Genomic DNA, 13,832 nt, shown 5'->3' on the forward strand with positions numbered 1-13,832 from the left:
ATTATTAATATATATTATATTATTAGGTTTTTAATATTGATGCGTTTGTAAGTAGCATTTTACTGTTTAGTAGTTGCATCTTATTTTATAGACTCATTTGTTTGAATTTAAAAAATATTAATCTGTGAAGTATGAAGAAGAGCTTTTTAAGAAATTAAGCATATAAAGGGGATTTGCTCTAAAATGTAGTGGAAGTATAAAGCGGCATTATAGTCAATGGAAAGTAGTATGGACAGGTAAGTATACCTTTACACAAAGACAAATTGAAAACAAAACATTAAAAAAAAAAATATATATATATATATATATATACAAAATATATTACTTAAAGACTCAAACAGACATAACGAGAGCTAACGCGGAACTTTTTCACAACGTCTATAAGTTTCATTTTCGTATAAAGCAGAAGAGAGAGTTGTCACATCTATAACTGAAGTGTGACTTTTTTGTAGAAGCCTTCAACACAAGCGAAGTAAAAGGAGCGCAGGAGGCTGAACCGACAACAGAAAGAGGAAGTTACCTTTGCAAGTTCAGTAAAGCTCACCGGTTATATTACCTGACAGTCAGAGGAGACAGTCGCTGCTGCGCTGCTTTAGGACTATGGCAAGAACAGCTGTTAACGGCAACTTAAAGACACATCACAACCACAATGGACTGAAATGCGAATATATCAAGATAAATGGCTACCACAACAAGAGAGAGGTAGGTCTGTATTTACAATGAATACGTTTGTGCGACAGTCAACTTTGTGCACCTGCGTTTACGTTCCGGAGTCTTTTATTTTATCAACTTATTTTAGAGGTAGTCTTCAATCTGTGTAAATGTTGTATCATTGGGGGCTTTTATCCTGAAACGACCTGAGTGACGTAAGCTTTCTTTACAATCTATTAAGGCTGGTCAACCACTGCATATAAACCGCAAAGAAAGATAAATCACATTGAATCAACAGATTGCTTTTGCTGCCTCAGGTAGTTTGCACGTGAGCGATACAAATGTCATTGTTTTTTTGTTTTTGTGGGGTTTTTTTGCTCCAATAGTGTGTCTTACGGTGCCTATAGTTGTGCATACTGTTGTTCTTTTAACAAGTGGCTGGTTAGTTCCTCTAAATAGGACGTTGTAAACAGCAATAAATGAACAAACGACCCCGCCCTGACATTCTTCCTTTCTGCATAAGCAGGTTTTCTTTGCCTCCCGGCTGAGTATTGTAGGTGCAGTCAGTGTGTGCGTTTGTTTAAATGTTTGTACATTGCAACGTTATGCACCTTTAAACGACAAGTTACTAATGATATGCATTTGGGTGGTTTGTCTTTACAAAATAGGTCAACTGGTTTGTGCGGTGAATGTATGCATGATAATCTGTATCACACCATTTCCATGCACTTGCTGTATTGAAACTGAAACCACTTCAGTTAAATCAACAAAGTTTTTATATTTAAAAAAAAAAATAAAAAAACATATCACCCTAACACTCAAGTGAAGGATTTACTTACAGCAATGGAGTGTGATATTTAGCATGGTGTATTTGCATCCTAATCATAACCTGTACTGGGCATCTCTCTTCACCTTGACCACACTCTAAACGTCAATTAACGGGGACAAAAGGAGCTTTAAAATTGATTTACAGATTAATGTTAAAAGGCTAATCGTTAGCATTCGTATTTTCAAAGCTAAGGTTAACTTGTTACTTTTCAAAACCCTAGCAATTACGTTAAACAACACTTACCGCTGTTTAAATATATTTCCACAATCCTCAAGGACTTTTATTTGCAGAAAAATAAACACACCGACCTCACACGGTGCACACTAACCAAAATGCTAAAAGCAAAAAATGACAACCGGAAGTGACATATCGATGCTTGACCAAAATTGCAACAGGTAGATAAACTAAACCCTTTTTAACATTTTGCTTGGTTAGGATCGTGCATCAAAACTACTTTGTTACGTCCTGGAAAATATTATATTTTTGACAAAACAACACGTCAATGTTTTATTTTAGCTTTACATGAAACCGGTTGGACCAGATTTTTTGCTGTCATGGTTATGGATCTCGCGAGAGGGTGCACTTCTACGTCCTGCGAAACCACGCCCACCCGGAAAAGGGATTCCCGCCTTTATTCAGATAATTATTTTATCACTCAAAACTAACTTTCACTTCCGGCTGCTATCTTTTGTTAATGAAAATACGCCCTAACTAGAGAAATGGATTTAAAATTGGTTTATAAAGCCGGAATATATCCATGGTCATTTGAACAGAAACTACACTGTAAATTGAGGAAATACTGATATCAATGGTGAGTTGATTCTAGCTCTTCCACAAGTCTCACTTCTGTAAAACATGAAAGGTGAAACTTGTAGACTACTACCACCCAAGTCATTAGAAATCTCTGTTAAATAATAATGGGAAGTTTTGTAAAGAGTTGTGTAAGTTGCTTTCCTTTTAACAGTTGGCCTAAATTGCAATGCTTATGCCTTCTGCTTTTGCTCTTTATACAGTGATTTCTTTTTTCGCAAAGCATTGAAAGCATTATACTTCCTTTTAACATTTTTTGACTGGAACATTTAGAAAAAGTACTAAGTTTGCACCCAAAGTGAAAGAGGTAGGCTATAGTATAGATATAAAGGTATATAATTTATATATAGAACAGTTGTGTCCACTAATTTACCCCCAATATATATTACTTTCTGATTATTAGAATATTAACCTTGCAAAATCTCAATATTTAGCTGTTTTTATTTGGAAAAACATCAATATCACATGTGTTATCGACCTCTGTGGACGAACCAATAGGCCACTGTTCATCTCATTTTTATGTAGGTTAATTGGTGTGGTAACTACAACCACATATTTTGAATTAGAGCCGCTTTTATTCAAACGGTATTGTTCTCTCTTGTCTCGTCTGCAATGTAAGACAGCTTATGTGGGGCTCTTTTTGTACAGAAAAATGTCCCAGGGACCGGTGTCGCCTCCAGGCAGCAAAGACTGGAGTCCTTTGAACAGGCGCCCATCTATGTGGCTGTCATGACATACGTGGGCTTTGGCATTGTCACGCTGTTTGGCTACTTCAGAGATTTCCTCAGAGCTGTGGGCTTAGAGAAGTGCCACCTCGCCCAGGAAAGAGAGGAACAGAAGGTAGGTAAAACATTTAATCAGCATAAAAACACAAACATATTACAGTAACACACATGAACACAGACAGTCGGAGTAGAGGAGCATGCATGCCTTGGGTGTCAACACATTTTGTTTCCCCTGAATTATTTCCATTTTTGCTCTTAAGCTCTCCCTCTTCCTTCATCCTTCATGTTCCTCTGCACTAATGTTGCCATGGGTGAGACAGGACACCACAGAGAATAACTCCTGAAGACCTAATTAAATCTCAGAGGATGCAAGTTCTTTCTTTGTTACTGTGCTTTAAGTTCTAGATAAGGCCTGAGCACTGCCATAAAAGCCTTTGTTTTACCACTCATTGGGTTTCTGTAGTCAGGATTCACATTTCACATAAGCTTTAAGTAGCCAATGATCGTATGTGGCTCATATTTTTAAAAGTGTATAGGCTTATAAAAACAAATTCTGCAGGCATGTTTTGTCATTATTGTGGAGTTTCTAAGATGAATAAACAGGCAGTTTTCTCTCTGTGTTGAAGTAAGGGGAAGAAGAGCTTTACTGTTTGTGTGCTGTGTCGCAATGGTAGTTTTACTGGATCAAACATGTCGTCACAAATAAACGTTTTAATTGTTTGATGTAACGTTACCGTAGATCTAGCTTTCCTACCAAGGTAACAAATGAGATAGCGTTATGGATGATCATAAGATGTTTATAAAGTCATCTGCCCTGATGGAGTACAAGTTTGTTACAGAACTCTTCCAGAGATTAAAATAGAAAACAATATGCTCTTTTATTTTGAAAAAGTTTGGTTGAGTTTTTACAGGTAAAAAAAACAGGTTAAAGCTGGTGAGCAGGTTGCATTGGACGTGTTTTATCTTGTAACAATATTGTTTGCATCTGCCATGTGATCTGTCTGTTGACCCGTCTATATTCTGAAATTCTTATTCATTCCCAAGAGAGCAGTAAATATCATCATCTGTTTTTGCGGCTGCTTGCAATGTCTGCCTGGCGCTATGACAGAACACACAGGCGCCAATGGGACTTTCAAAATAAAGGCCTATCTTAAAGATGATGATATTCAGGATGACCTCTTATTGTTCCAGCACTCTGACACCCCGGCTTCCTGTGTGAGGTTGTTGAAAATATGTCTCTTTTTTTCAGGATTTTGTACCTCTTTATCAAGACTTTGAGAACTTTTACACTCGGAATCTGTACATGAGGGTACGAGACAACTGGAACCGTCCCCTATGCAGCCTGCCGGGACCTGTCTTTGACCTGATGGAGAGAGTGTCTGATGACTACAACTGGACTTTCAGGTAAAATAATCCATTCATTTATGAAAAAAAAATGGCATATACTGCTCACTAAACAATTTTAAAAAGCTTATTCCATCTTTTTTAAACACTTCCATGTCTCTTCGGGGGCTAGAGACCATACAACCAACATTTGATTGGATAGATCAAGCTCCTCTTCATGTGATAACGTTTAAGTGTATGTCTTGAATTTGTGGATTCAGCTGGGATGCCTCCGTGCCGCACAGCAGGGTCAGGGAATATATCATGAATAGGAATATGAACAGAGCCATGGGGAGGGGAAATGCCATTATGAATCAGGACAGAGTGGTAGGGGTGGATTACATGTTTAAAGAGGTTTAAAGTGACTGGGGAAAAAAAGTAGAAATGGGGCAGCCAGCTTGTCTTTTGTGGTGAATGGATAAAGAGACATGCGGATTGGTATAGTAGTGGTTTGCAGGTTTACATGAGCAGTGAGAAATAGTTCAGTTAATGAAATGTAGCAGCTCTCGTAAAAGTCTTCCTGTTGTGATGTTTAAATCAACTTGTTTTATTGCCAAAGATAAAAGCACTGTCACTTTCCATCTTTCCCCAGTTGGTTCTGTGGGACACGTGGAGTTTATCGTAATAGATGTTAACAAGCCATGTTTTATCTTATTGGCATGTGTAGATTTTACCTGTATGATGGAGCCCTGGGTGTAATGCCCATGCTTTTAAACCTGTTTAATGTGATCAGATGCAGCCTGAGCAGCTATCAGCTCCCCTCAGGTTAAAAGCTTTTTGGATTAATTTAGGATTCAGGAGGGACAAGTTGCAAACACAGGTATTGTGTTAAACATGCAGAACAGCAGATAGACATAGAATGTGCAGGCCTAGAACACATCATGTGTTTATATATTAGGTTTGGGTGGTCTCCAAAAAACATGATACTCACTTGTATCTATTTATTTATATTTACTTCTTCTTAATTAACACATACCACAAGTAGTCGCAACTTTATTAAAACCGCTTATAATTGGGCTATAGGTCACCTGACTCCAGGATACAGAACCCTCTTTAAACCAATACACTTTGACCTAAAGGACATTTTCTCTCAGTATTTCTTTTTTCAGTTGCCAGGTTCAAATACATTTTCTTACATACCTGCATTTTATTTGAGATTAAGGGCCTGTGTCCACTAACGGCGCTTATTTTCTATACAAAATCAGTGCAGTCAGTGTTTTCAGCTCAGCGTCCTCAGAGCAGCTGTTTTTTGCTCACAGCGCACTCAGTTGGAAGTAGTTCAACTTTTGGATCACTGCTGCACTCGTCAGTGTCACGTCTTCCTCATCGACCAATCAAATTCAAGAAGGGGCTTCCGATATCAACTTTGTCAACAACAGCGAAGGAGAAGAAGTGCTCTGAAATTGAGGTCATGGGCACTGTTACTGCAACAACCGCTGTTAATGGACACGGGCCCTAAATGATCTTAATATCAAAATATCTCCCCTGTTTGGCCTTTAATTGATTTGTTCTCTGAATCTTATATACCTTTGTTGTTTCCTTTTAATTGCTGTAATTGACTCTTTGTTATTGTAAATTAATGTTTCCACATGAGTATAAACAAAAGTTGATTGATTGGTTTTCCAAAGAGTTACATGTGTACTAACATTTTGTAGGACTGAATAAACTGTAAATTCTGGCTGAAAGCAGTTGTAAATATTTGATTATGTACTTAAAAATGTCCAAAAAAACAGGAATAACTAGTGCTGCATTGACGCAGTCACTTCTGTTTACCTCAAATAAACATTGTTATAATTGCTTTCATGAACAGAACCCCACTGACAAAGAAACTAGGTTATGTTTAGCAATTATATTTAATTAAATGTTGATTACTTTTCATACTATATAATCAATTCTCTGAGTGCGTGTATGTGTGCGCTAAAAAGCGTAAGTGATTCTAATTGTTTTCATGCTTGCAGGTTAACTGGGAGGACGTTACACGATGTCATCAACATGGGCTCCTACAACTACCTCGGTTTCGCTGAGAACAAGGCTGATTTCCTGAAAACTGTGGCAGACAAAACGCGGCAGTACGGGGTCGGGGTGTGCAGCACAAGACAGGAAATTGGTGAGTTTGTGGTCAATGTGTAAAAAAAATGTGTGGCACTTGTCCTAGTTTCAAAAGGCATTTTGTTTTTATCTTGAGGAAAAAATATCGACCTCATAAGCTGCAGGAGCGTATGTTTATGTCCCCTTTACTTCAGTTCATTTTACAGCACTTCAGAATTCGTACTCATGCATTTATTTTAAAAGCCCTGGAAATAAAACTCCATCTCCCTCATCACATATGCCATCATTTATTATCTTTCTTGTGAATTACACTGCCCGCTTGTTTAATTATCTTTCAGTGGCTGCAATGTTACAATGAATTATTCAGCCCCGGCTGAATTATGTACCATTTGGGCATAAGATATTACATTCTGCTGCTGAGTGGAGGGGGAAATTATATCATAGAGGAATGTTACATTACCCTGGACATGAGGCAGGATGCAAAATGAATATATGTGATGGAAGTGTTAGAGCAGCAAGGATCAGAGAGTGGAATCTGTGGCTTCAGATGAATTTTAGATGGTGGTTTATCCTCGGGATTCAGGCCGGCCTCGGAACAGGTTTAAGTGGCTGTTAGGGGTGGGGGGAACAAACTCTAACAGCAAAGTTTGTGTGGCAATTTTGTACTGAAACACAGGTGCCAAGTATCGATCTTTCATATAGAAATTATTCTGTAATATTCATTTGCAAAAACAAATGAAACTTTTTATTACTTTTTATTAAACCAAAGCTCAAAAGTGACCCGTGCATACGTCCTAGATAACCAGATGTCTACGGTTGGATCCCTTTGTCACGGTTGTAACTCTTGATTTTTCAGTTGTATCTGTAGTCATCCATCTTTTCTTTGTTTGTTCAGCCATAGTAGATTACTGTTTACTCGCAACACTTGCAGAGAGCGGAAAAGCAGCCGCTTAGCTCCGCCTACCCTCTCTGGCAGACCAACCACTGCTGGCTGATGGAAGACGCGTCACTAACTGGGCGCCACTTGTGATTTTTTTTTGTGAACATCGCCATAGACACCCAGTCTGTAATAATACTATATACTGCAAATGCAAAGGCTTTCATCAGTGGGCCATAGGCTCAGTCACCATTGTGGTACCTCATTCGTGAGTGATAGTGACTTAACAGACATTTGTTTAAATGAAAATCTTTAAATCCAAGTTCGAGGCACCATTATTTAATTTCTTTTTATTGGTGATTTACTTTCAGGTTCCCAAGTTGCTGGAGGGGCTTTTTAGTACAAGTTTAATTGTTTTATAACAGTGTTGGTCAGTCTGTCGGCTTGCCAATAAAATTTTGCTGTAATGAGACTCGAGTGCGATGAACAGACTGAAAACCTTTGATATATTTGATAACAGTCGTTTTTACAAAGAATTTCTTTGTGGTCTTACTTTGCAGTCGGAAAAAGGTCATAAACTGTAAAAAATGTTGTTGCAAATGTTAAAAATTAAGTAATGTCTTAAGTAAAGTAAAATCGTATAGGTGTACCATCCTGTGTGTTTATTGGTCCAAATCAGGCAGTAGTTACACAGTTCGTTAAAGAGGTCACACTTACAGTAGCAAAGTTTACTTGGTGCACATAGTCACTTCCTCTCTGTCAATGATGTTCAGTTTATGGCACGTCTGACACCATCCTGCTGTAAATCTTCTGAGAGCGGGCTGAGCAGACACACACCCCCAGAGCGGGTTGTACATAGTTTGCATGATATCAGCAGTTTGACGAGAACAGAGAGAAAACCAGACGAATTAAAGGGCATAGGATCGTTAGTTATACCAGAGCACGAGTACAAGCCCTCCTCTGCCGCACACACACAAACACACACACTCCTTCCAACGATCCATTATTCATTCACGTGATTTATTCATATGTTTATTTCTCTTTCAAAATGGGACTGTTTTTCCCCGGGTTTGTAATCTGTGTCTCAGCCCGGCTCACTGAGAGGGTTAAGGAATAACAAGCATTTCTCCCATGAGACCTTATTAAGCATCAATTATTAAAGGGGCGCGAATCTCTGTAGGAGCAGTGACGCCATCATAGCCGATGTTTCAGCTCACATATTCAGCAGTTTGTATGGATGATACACGGAAAATCTCAAGTGTACGGAAGCCTCTCTCCTTTCATATTGTCTGATATCGAATTCTTTTAGAAACTGGAGTTCAATAATTGGTGTTTGTAACATTATGACCACTGACAGGCAAAGTGAATAATATTGATTATCTTGGCCTCATCAGTGGGTGGGATATGTTGGGCAGCAAGTGAACATTTTGTCCTTGAAGTTGATGTGTTGGAAGCAGGAAAAATGGGCAAGCATAAGGATGTGAGTGACTGTGACGAGGGCCAAACTGGGATGGCTAGACGACTGGGTCAGAGCATCTCAGAAACTGCAGCTCGTGCAGGGTGTTCCCGGTCAGCAGTGGTCAGGACCTACCAAAAGTGGTCCAAGGAAGGAAAACCGGTGAACCGGGTGTGTGTGCATCACTTACCTTGGGAAGACATGGCACCAGGATGCGCTATGGGAAGAAGGCGAGCCGGCGGAGGCAGTGTGATGCTTTGGGCAATGTTCTGCTGGGAAACCTTGGGTCCTGTTCATTCATGTGGATGTTACTTTGACACGTACCACCTGCCTAAACATTGTTGCAGACCAAGTCCACCCCTTCATGGAAGCGGTATTCCCCAATGGCAGTGGCCTCTCTCAGCAGGATGATGCGCCCTGCCACACTGCACACCTGGTTCAGGAATGGTTTGAGGAACACGACAATGACTTCAAAGTCAGATCCATGGAGGCCCCACCTCGAAACTTACAGGACTTAAAGGATCTGCTGCTAACCTCTTTGTGCCAGATACCTCAGCACACCTTCAGAGGTCTGGTGGAGTCCATGCCTCGACGGGTCAGGGCTGTTTCTGTGGCAAAAGGAGTGGCTACACAATATGAGGCAGGTGGTCATAATGTTTTGGCTGACCAGTGTGTTTTATATGCCAGTGCACAGAGAGTGTGACATGAGGTATTTTTTAAGTAGATACAAAGGGCGCTGCAGCACGCCCTGTGAACAAACAGACATGTCAAATATTCACGGATCACTCTTAATGGATAGCTCAATGTGCCCACTTTTCCTGCAATCATTAACATACAGTAAATTGGATATTGATGTCATGCATTCCAGTAAAAGATAGATTACAAAGAAACAGGAAGTGCAGCAACCAAGCCCAGTGTACTAAGTATTACACTAAACTCTGTGCACTCATTACTCATTTGAAAGGACATTATTGAGTGTTTAAATGCTAAAGCGAAGTCATAAAAGCTGAATTTGTCTGTTGAGGCTTCAGTCGTGGTTGATAAAAGAAATGATTAACTCTTCTCGGCTGGGTTTAAAGAAACACCTCCGTCACAAGTTCACCATGAAAGAGACAGGTATAAACTTGTAGATTTGCAATCACAGTCTTTATTGTGTCTCTAAAATAATGTTCTCCAACCTTGGTGTTAGTTGTGTAGCTTTTTTCTGGCACCTTTGAAGATTGTAACAACAGAACATGTGACCTTGGTCCACCTGAGGACATGTGACCAGGTTTAATTAGATGCATATATGACAGCGCAGGTGACATTTTATCTCAGCAAGTAGGCAGACCTCGAGTCACCTTATGAGGTCAATAAAGAGGCCGCCCATGTCCATAAAGCTACAGCTAAGTAAATAGTTCCTTGTAATGCAGTCTGATCAGAAAGCTGCACATGTGAACGGGGTGCTGAGCCTGAGTGGTCGAGGAAATACAGGAATCAATGCGACTTGGCGCAATGCCTGATGGGAATCAGCATAAAGACCAAGCGACTTCACTGTATTATGGTTTTATATACATTAGTCAATACCCATTTTCCAGTTGTTCCCGAAACATTTAGTCTGTTTGAACCATTTAATGATGGCTATCTGTGGTCACTGATTACTATTGATTATAACTACAATGTTTAGTGCCCCATTTACAGGTATGTTTACTTAATGCACCATTATCTCAGTGGCTCAATAACGTGAAAGCGAGGCCTCACTCTTATTTACTTTTATGTTGGTGACTAAATGATCGTCTGTTTTCATCTTGAAAATTTAAAACAACTAAACATTCAGTATCTTGCATGAGTATTCACCCCCATGACTTTTCTCAAAATTTGCCATTTTGCAACTGAAAATTTAAACAGATTTTATGGTGGTTGTATTTAATGGACCAATACAGAAGAGTCCATGAATTTAAAGTGGGGAAAATAAAACAGGGTATTTAACAACATTTATAAAAAGCTTTGAGTGCTTTGCTGTGAAGCCCCCGGCTGAGATCAGATGCAACCAATCGCTTTCAGGTGAACTTGTGCATCCAACAAATCTGCTTATTGGACTGCTTTGGTTTGTTAATCATTACGGTAAAAGACACAAAACGTTTATTGGCATTTTAGGTTGTTGTAATAGACGTCTTTCTACTGGGAGATTCACTGTTTCTGTTGTGATGTTAGCTACTTTTTCTTTATAGTAATAGGCTCTGAAATGTGGACAGTAAATGTGCTGCTTGAGAAATGATTAAATTCTCATAGTAGTTACTGTTTGACAGACGGGTTGGTGCAGTGTCAACAGTACATGGTGAAGAAGGAGCTGACCCGTAAGGCAAAACTTTCGATTTACCATTTGATCTACGTTCCAACCCTCACCTGTGGTCATGAGCTTTGGGTAGTGACCGAAAGAATGAGGTCGCAGATACAAGCGTCTCAGACATCCAGAGGGAGCTCGGAGTTGAGCCGCGACTCCTTCGCATCGCAAGGAGCCAGTTGAGGTGTTTCAGATGCCTCCTGGGCGCCTCCCTGTGGATGTTTTCCAGGCTCGCCCAACTTAAAGGAGACTCGGGGTAGACGAAGAGCTCGCTGGAGGGATTATATATCCCACCTGGCCTGGGAACGCTTCAGGATCCCCCAGGAGGAGCTAGAAAACATTGTTAGGGAGAGGGACATCTTTGCCTGCTGCCATCGCCACCTGACCCTGGATTAGCAGAGGAAACTGGATGGATGGATGGATGGATGGATGGATGGTTACTATAGTTTAGTGTCACTAAACCTTTTGTTATCGTAAAAAATACTATTGGGACTTTATCGTGAGTGTAGAGTTTGTAAATATTCATATATAACTCAGATATGTAATAATCTATTTCTATAATCTATATAACATTACCCGAACCAGCAGAAGAAAATACAGTACCTATGACCCTGTCACTGCCTTCCTCTCTCCCTGTGGCCCCCAATTATAACAGTAATCCTTCTTTTTATCCGCTGACCGCGAGGGCAGTCCTAAAGCACCTCAGAGATCCCCAAAAAGCCCCTTTTTATTGCACAAAATAAAAAGCACCATGTCAGGTGACAGATTACAATCTGATCAATTTTCTAAATGAATTTTTGGTCCCCAGCTGTCACATGGGGTTATAAACAACTGCCTCGGTCCCAAAATGTGCTGCAGAACCATTTCAGCCTTGGCAGGACTTGGCTGGATATTACTCGGGATGAAAAAGGGGCAGTTGAAGTAAATTACAAATTTAGCACATCTTGAATCTTTACAAATCTCTTTAAATCCCCAGAAAGGGAAAGGCTCTCATACAGCTGGTTGTGCCAGGCTTTTGCACATTGGTTTTTCTTTAGGTCTTATTCATCTCTGTCAAAACTTGTAATTGGATGACAAAGACCAGAGACTAAAGGACTAACCAGATAAACCTGCAGGTACAGCGATCTTGTCACGGTGACTTATTCTTTTGGGATTCCTGTCTCGCAGGTAACCTGAGCATCCACGAAGAGCTGGAGCAACTTGTGGCAGATTTCCTCGGAGTGGAGTCTTCCATGATTTATGGGATGGGTTTCGCCACCAACTCAATGAACATTCCTGCACTGGTTGGCAAGGTAATAACTGTTATGACACATCCTCATGCAGCCCTGTTGGGTGAACACTCCACAAACTGACCCAAAGTAACTAAACACCTTTAAAACAGTCAAATCAAATCAATAGTATTTATTAACAGGGACAAGATTTTTAGTGTTGTACTTAAAGACCAACCGAGGCAAAAACTAAACACAAACAACAAGACATGGGGCATCTCATTGAACAATCAGATCACCGAGGCAGAGCTGGTGACAACAGAGCGGAAAAAAGGGGACAAATACACAGCCTTAACACTGTACAGAGGAAATCCTACTGTACATGGGTGTCATTTTCACAGCGCAGCACAAATTAATCTAATTAGCCAAGCTTTTGTTCCTTTCTTGCATATGGCCTAAATTAATGAATTACAGTCAACTAAACTCAGCTGTGAACATCTCCCCACCGACCCCCATTAATTAAAATCATAATTAAACATTACAGTAGCCAGGAGGACGAGGCTCTCGGCATCGCTGCTTCCTGACACATTGACAAGACAGGGCAGGTTTTGTTAAGAGCACCACTCAAGGGTATGATTAACCAAACTCAGGCCTGGCTCACACAGACAGCCACGGGTCACACACAGCATGAATATCTGTGATTGGACCGGACAGGAGGAAAGGGAGGTCGACTGTTTAAGTGATGAGAACGGGGTCGTTTTATGCAGACCAAGAGGTGCAGCGGACCCAAAGGCTGCAGCCCCTGCAGTGACCCTGCAAGGGCCGGGGGTCAAACCTCGCTGCCAACTGTATCCTACAGGGACAGGCTGTGCAGGGACAGGACTTGCTGTGCAGGCAGAGCTACATGAGAGTGACAGCTGCTGGTAGAGCAGGGACCAGGCCAGCTGGACCCCAGGCCAGACCCAGAGTAGCTGTCACTGAGACGGTGTCAACAAACCCGCTACAAGAGTTCATTCAGACTAATGCAGTCAAACGCTTCGAGCTTCAGTGTTAAATATGCTAATGTTCTACAGAGAATTTCCTGGAATGGCTGAATTAATTTACATGCTGATTTGAGGAAAAAAATTGTGATGTGAAAAAGAGAAGAATGACAAACATGCACAATAGATACCACCATCACGACACACAGAGAACCTACAGTAGACAGAGGGGACTGTGATTGAGACATGGATGGAGGCGGGGCAAGAGGAGGGGGCTGACATGTGATTGGCTGAATGGTACGATTTAGAGCAACAACTATTACACAGAACACAAACAAATATATAACCAGGGCTGTGACGGTAATTGATTTTTCTAACCGCGGTGAGACAAGAACACCCCCTTGCGGAGGCTTGGAGACTCTGACCTGCCGTGCTCGCAAGCTGTAGTTATACGCGCTCGTATTAGTGCTGATCGTTCACATTCTTCATTCCGCTGCTACGCATACTGGCCTTTTTTACCGTCTGTCTCGGACATAGGTTT

The 13,832-nt window shown here is 40.6% G+C and overlaps 1 protein-coding gene across 1 annotated transcript in view; it reads left to right on the forward strand.

Annotated features, from left to right (window-relative positions):
- Positions 1-559: 559 nt before the first annotated feature.
- The window catches only part of sptlc3 (serine palmitoyltransferase, long chain base subunit 3), a 32,621-nt gene continuing 19,348 nt past the window's right edge, over positions 560-13,832 (forward strand). Inside the window, exons 1-5 of the mRNA XM_069658672.1 lie at positions 560-702; positions 2,939-3,130; positions 4,265-4,419; positions 6,357-6,505; positions 12,271-12,395. Of these exons, the coding sequence (XP_069514773.1) occupies positions 601-702; positions 2,939-3,130; positions 4,265-4,419; positions 6,357-6,505; positions 12,271-12,395 (723 nt within the window). The 5' untranslated portion in view covers positions 560-600. The remainder of the gene's footprint in view (positions 703-2,938; positions 3,131-4,264; positions 4,420-6,356; positions 6,506-12,270; positions 12,396-13,832) is intronic.

This window comes from Semicossyphus pulcher, unplaced genomic scaffold (genome assembly GCF_022749685.1).
Source record: "Semicossyphus pulcher isolate SPU_LCO1_2020_fin unplaced genomic scaffold, fSemPul1.0.p SCAF_12, whole genome shotgun sequence".
NCBI lineage: Eukaryota > Metazoa > Chordata > Actinopteri > Labriformes > Labridae > Semicossyphus > Semicossyphus pulcher.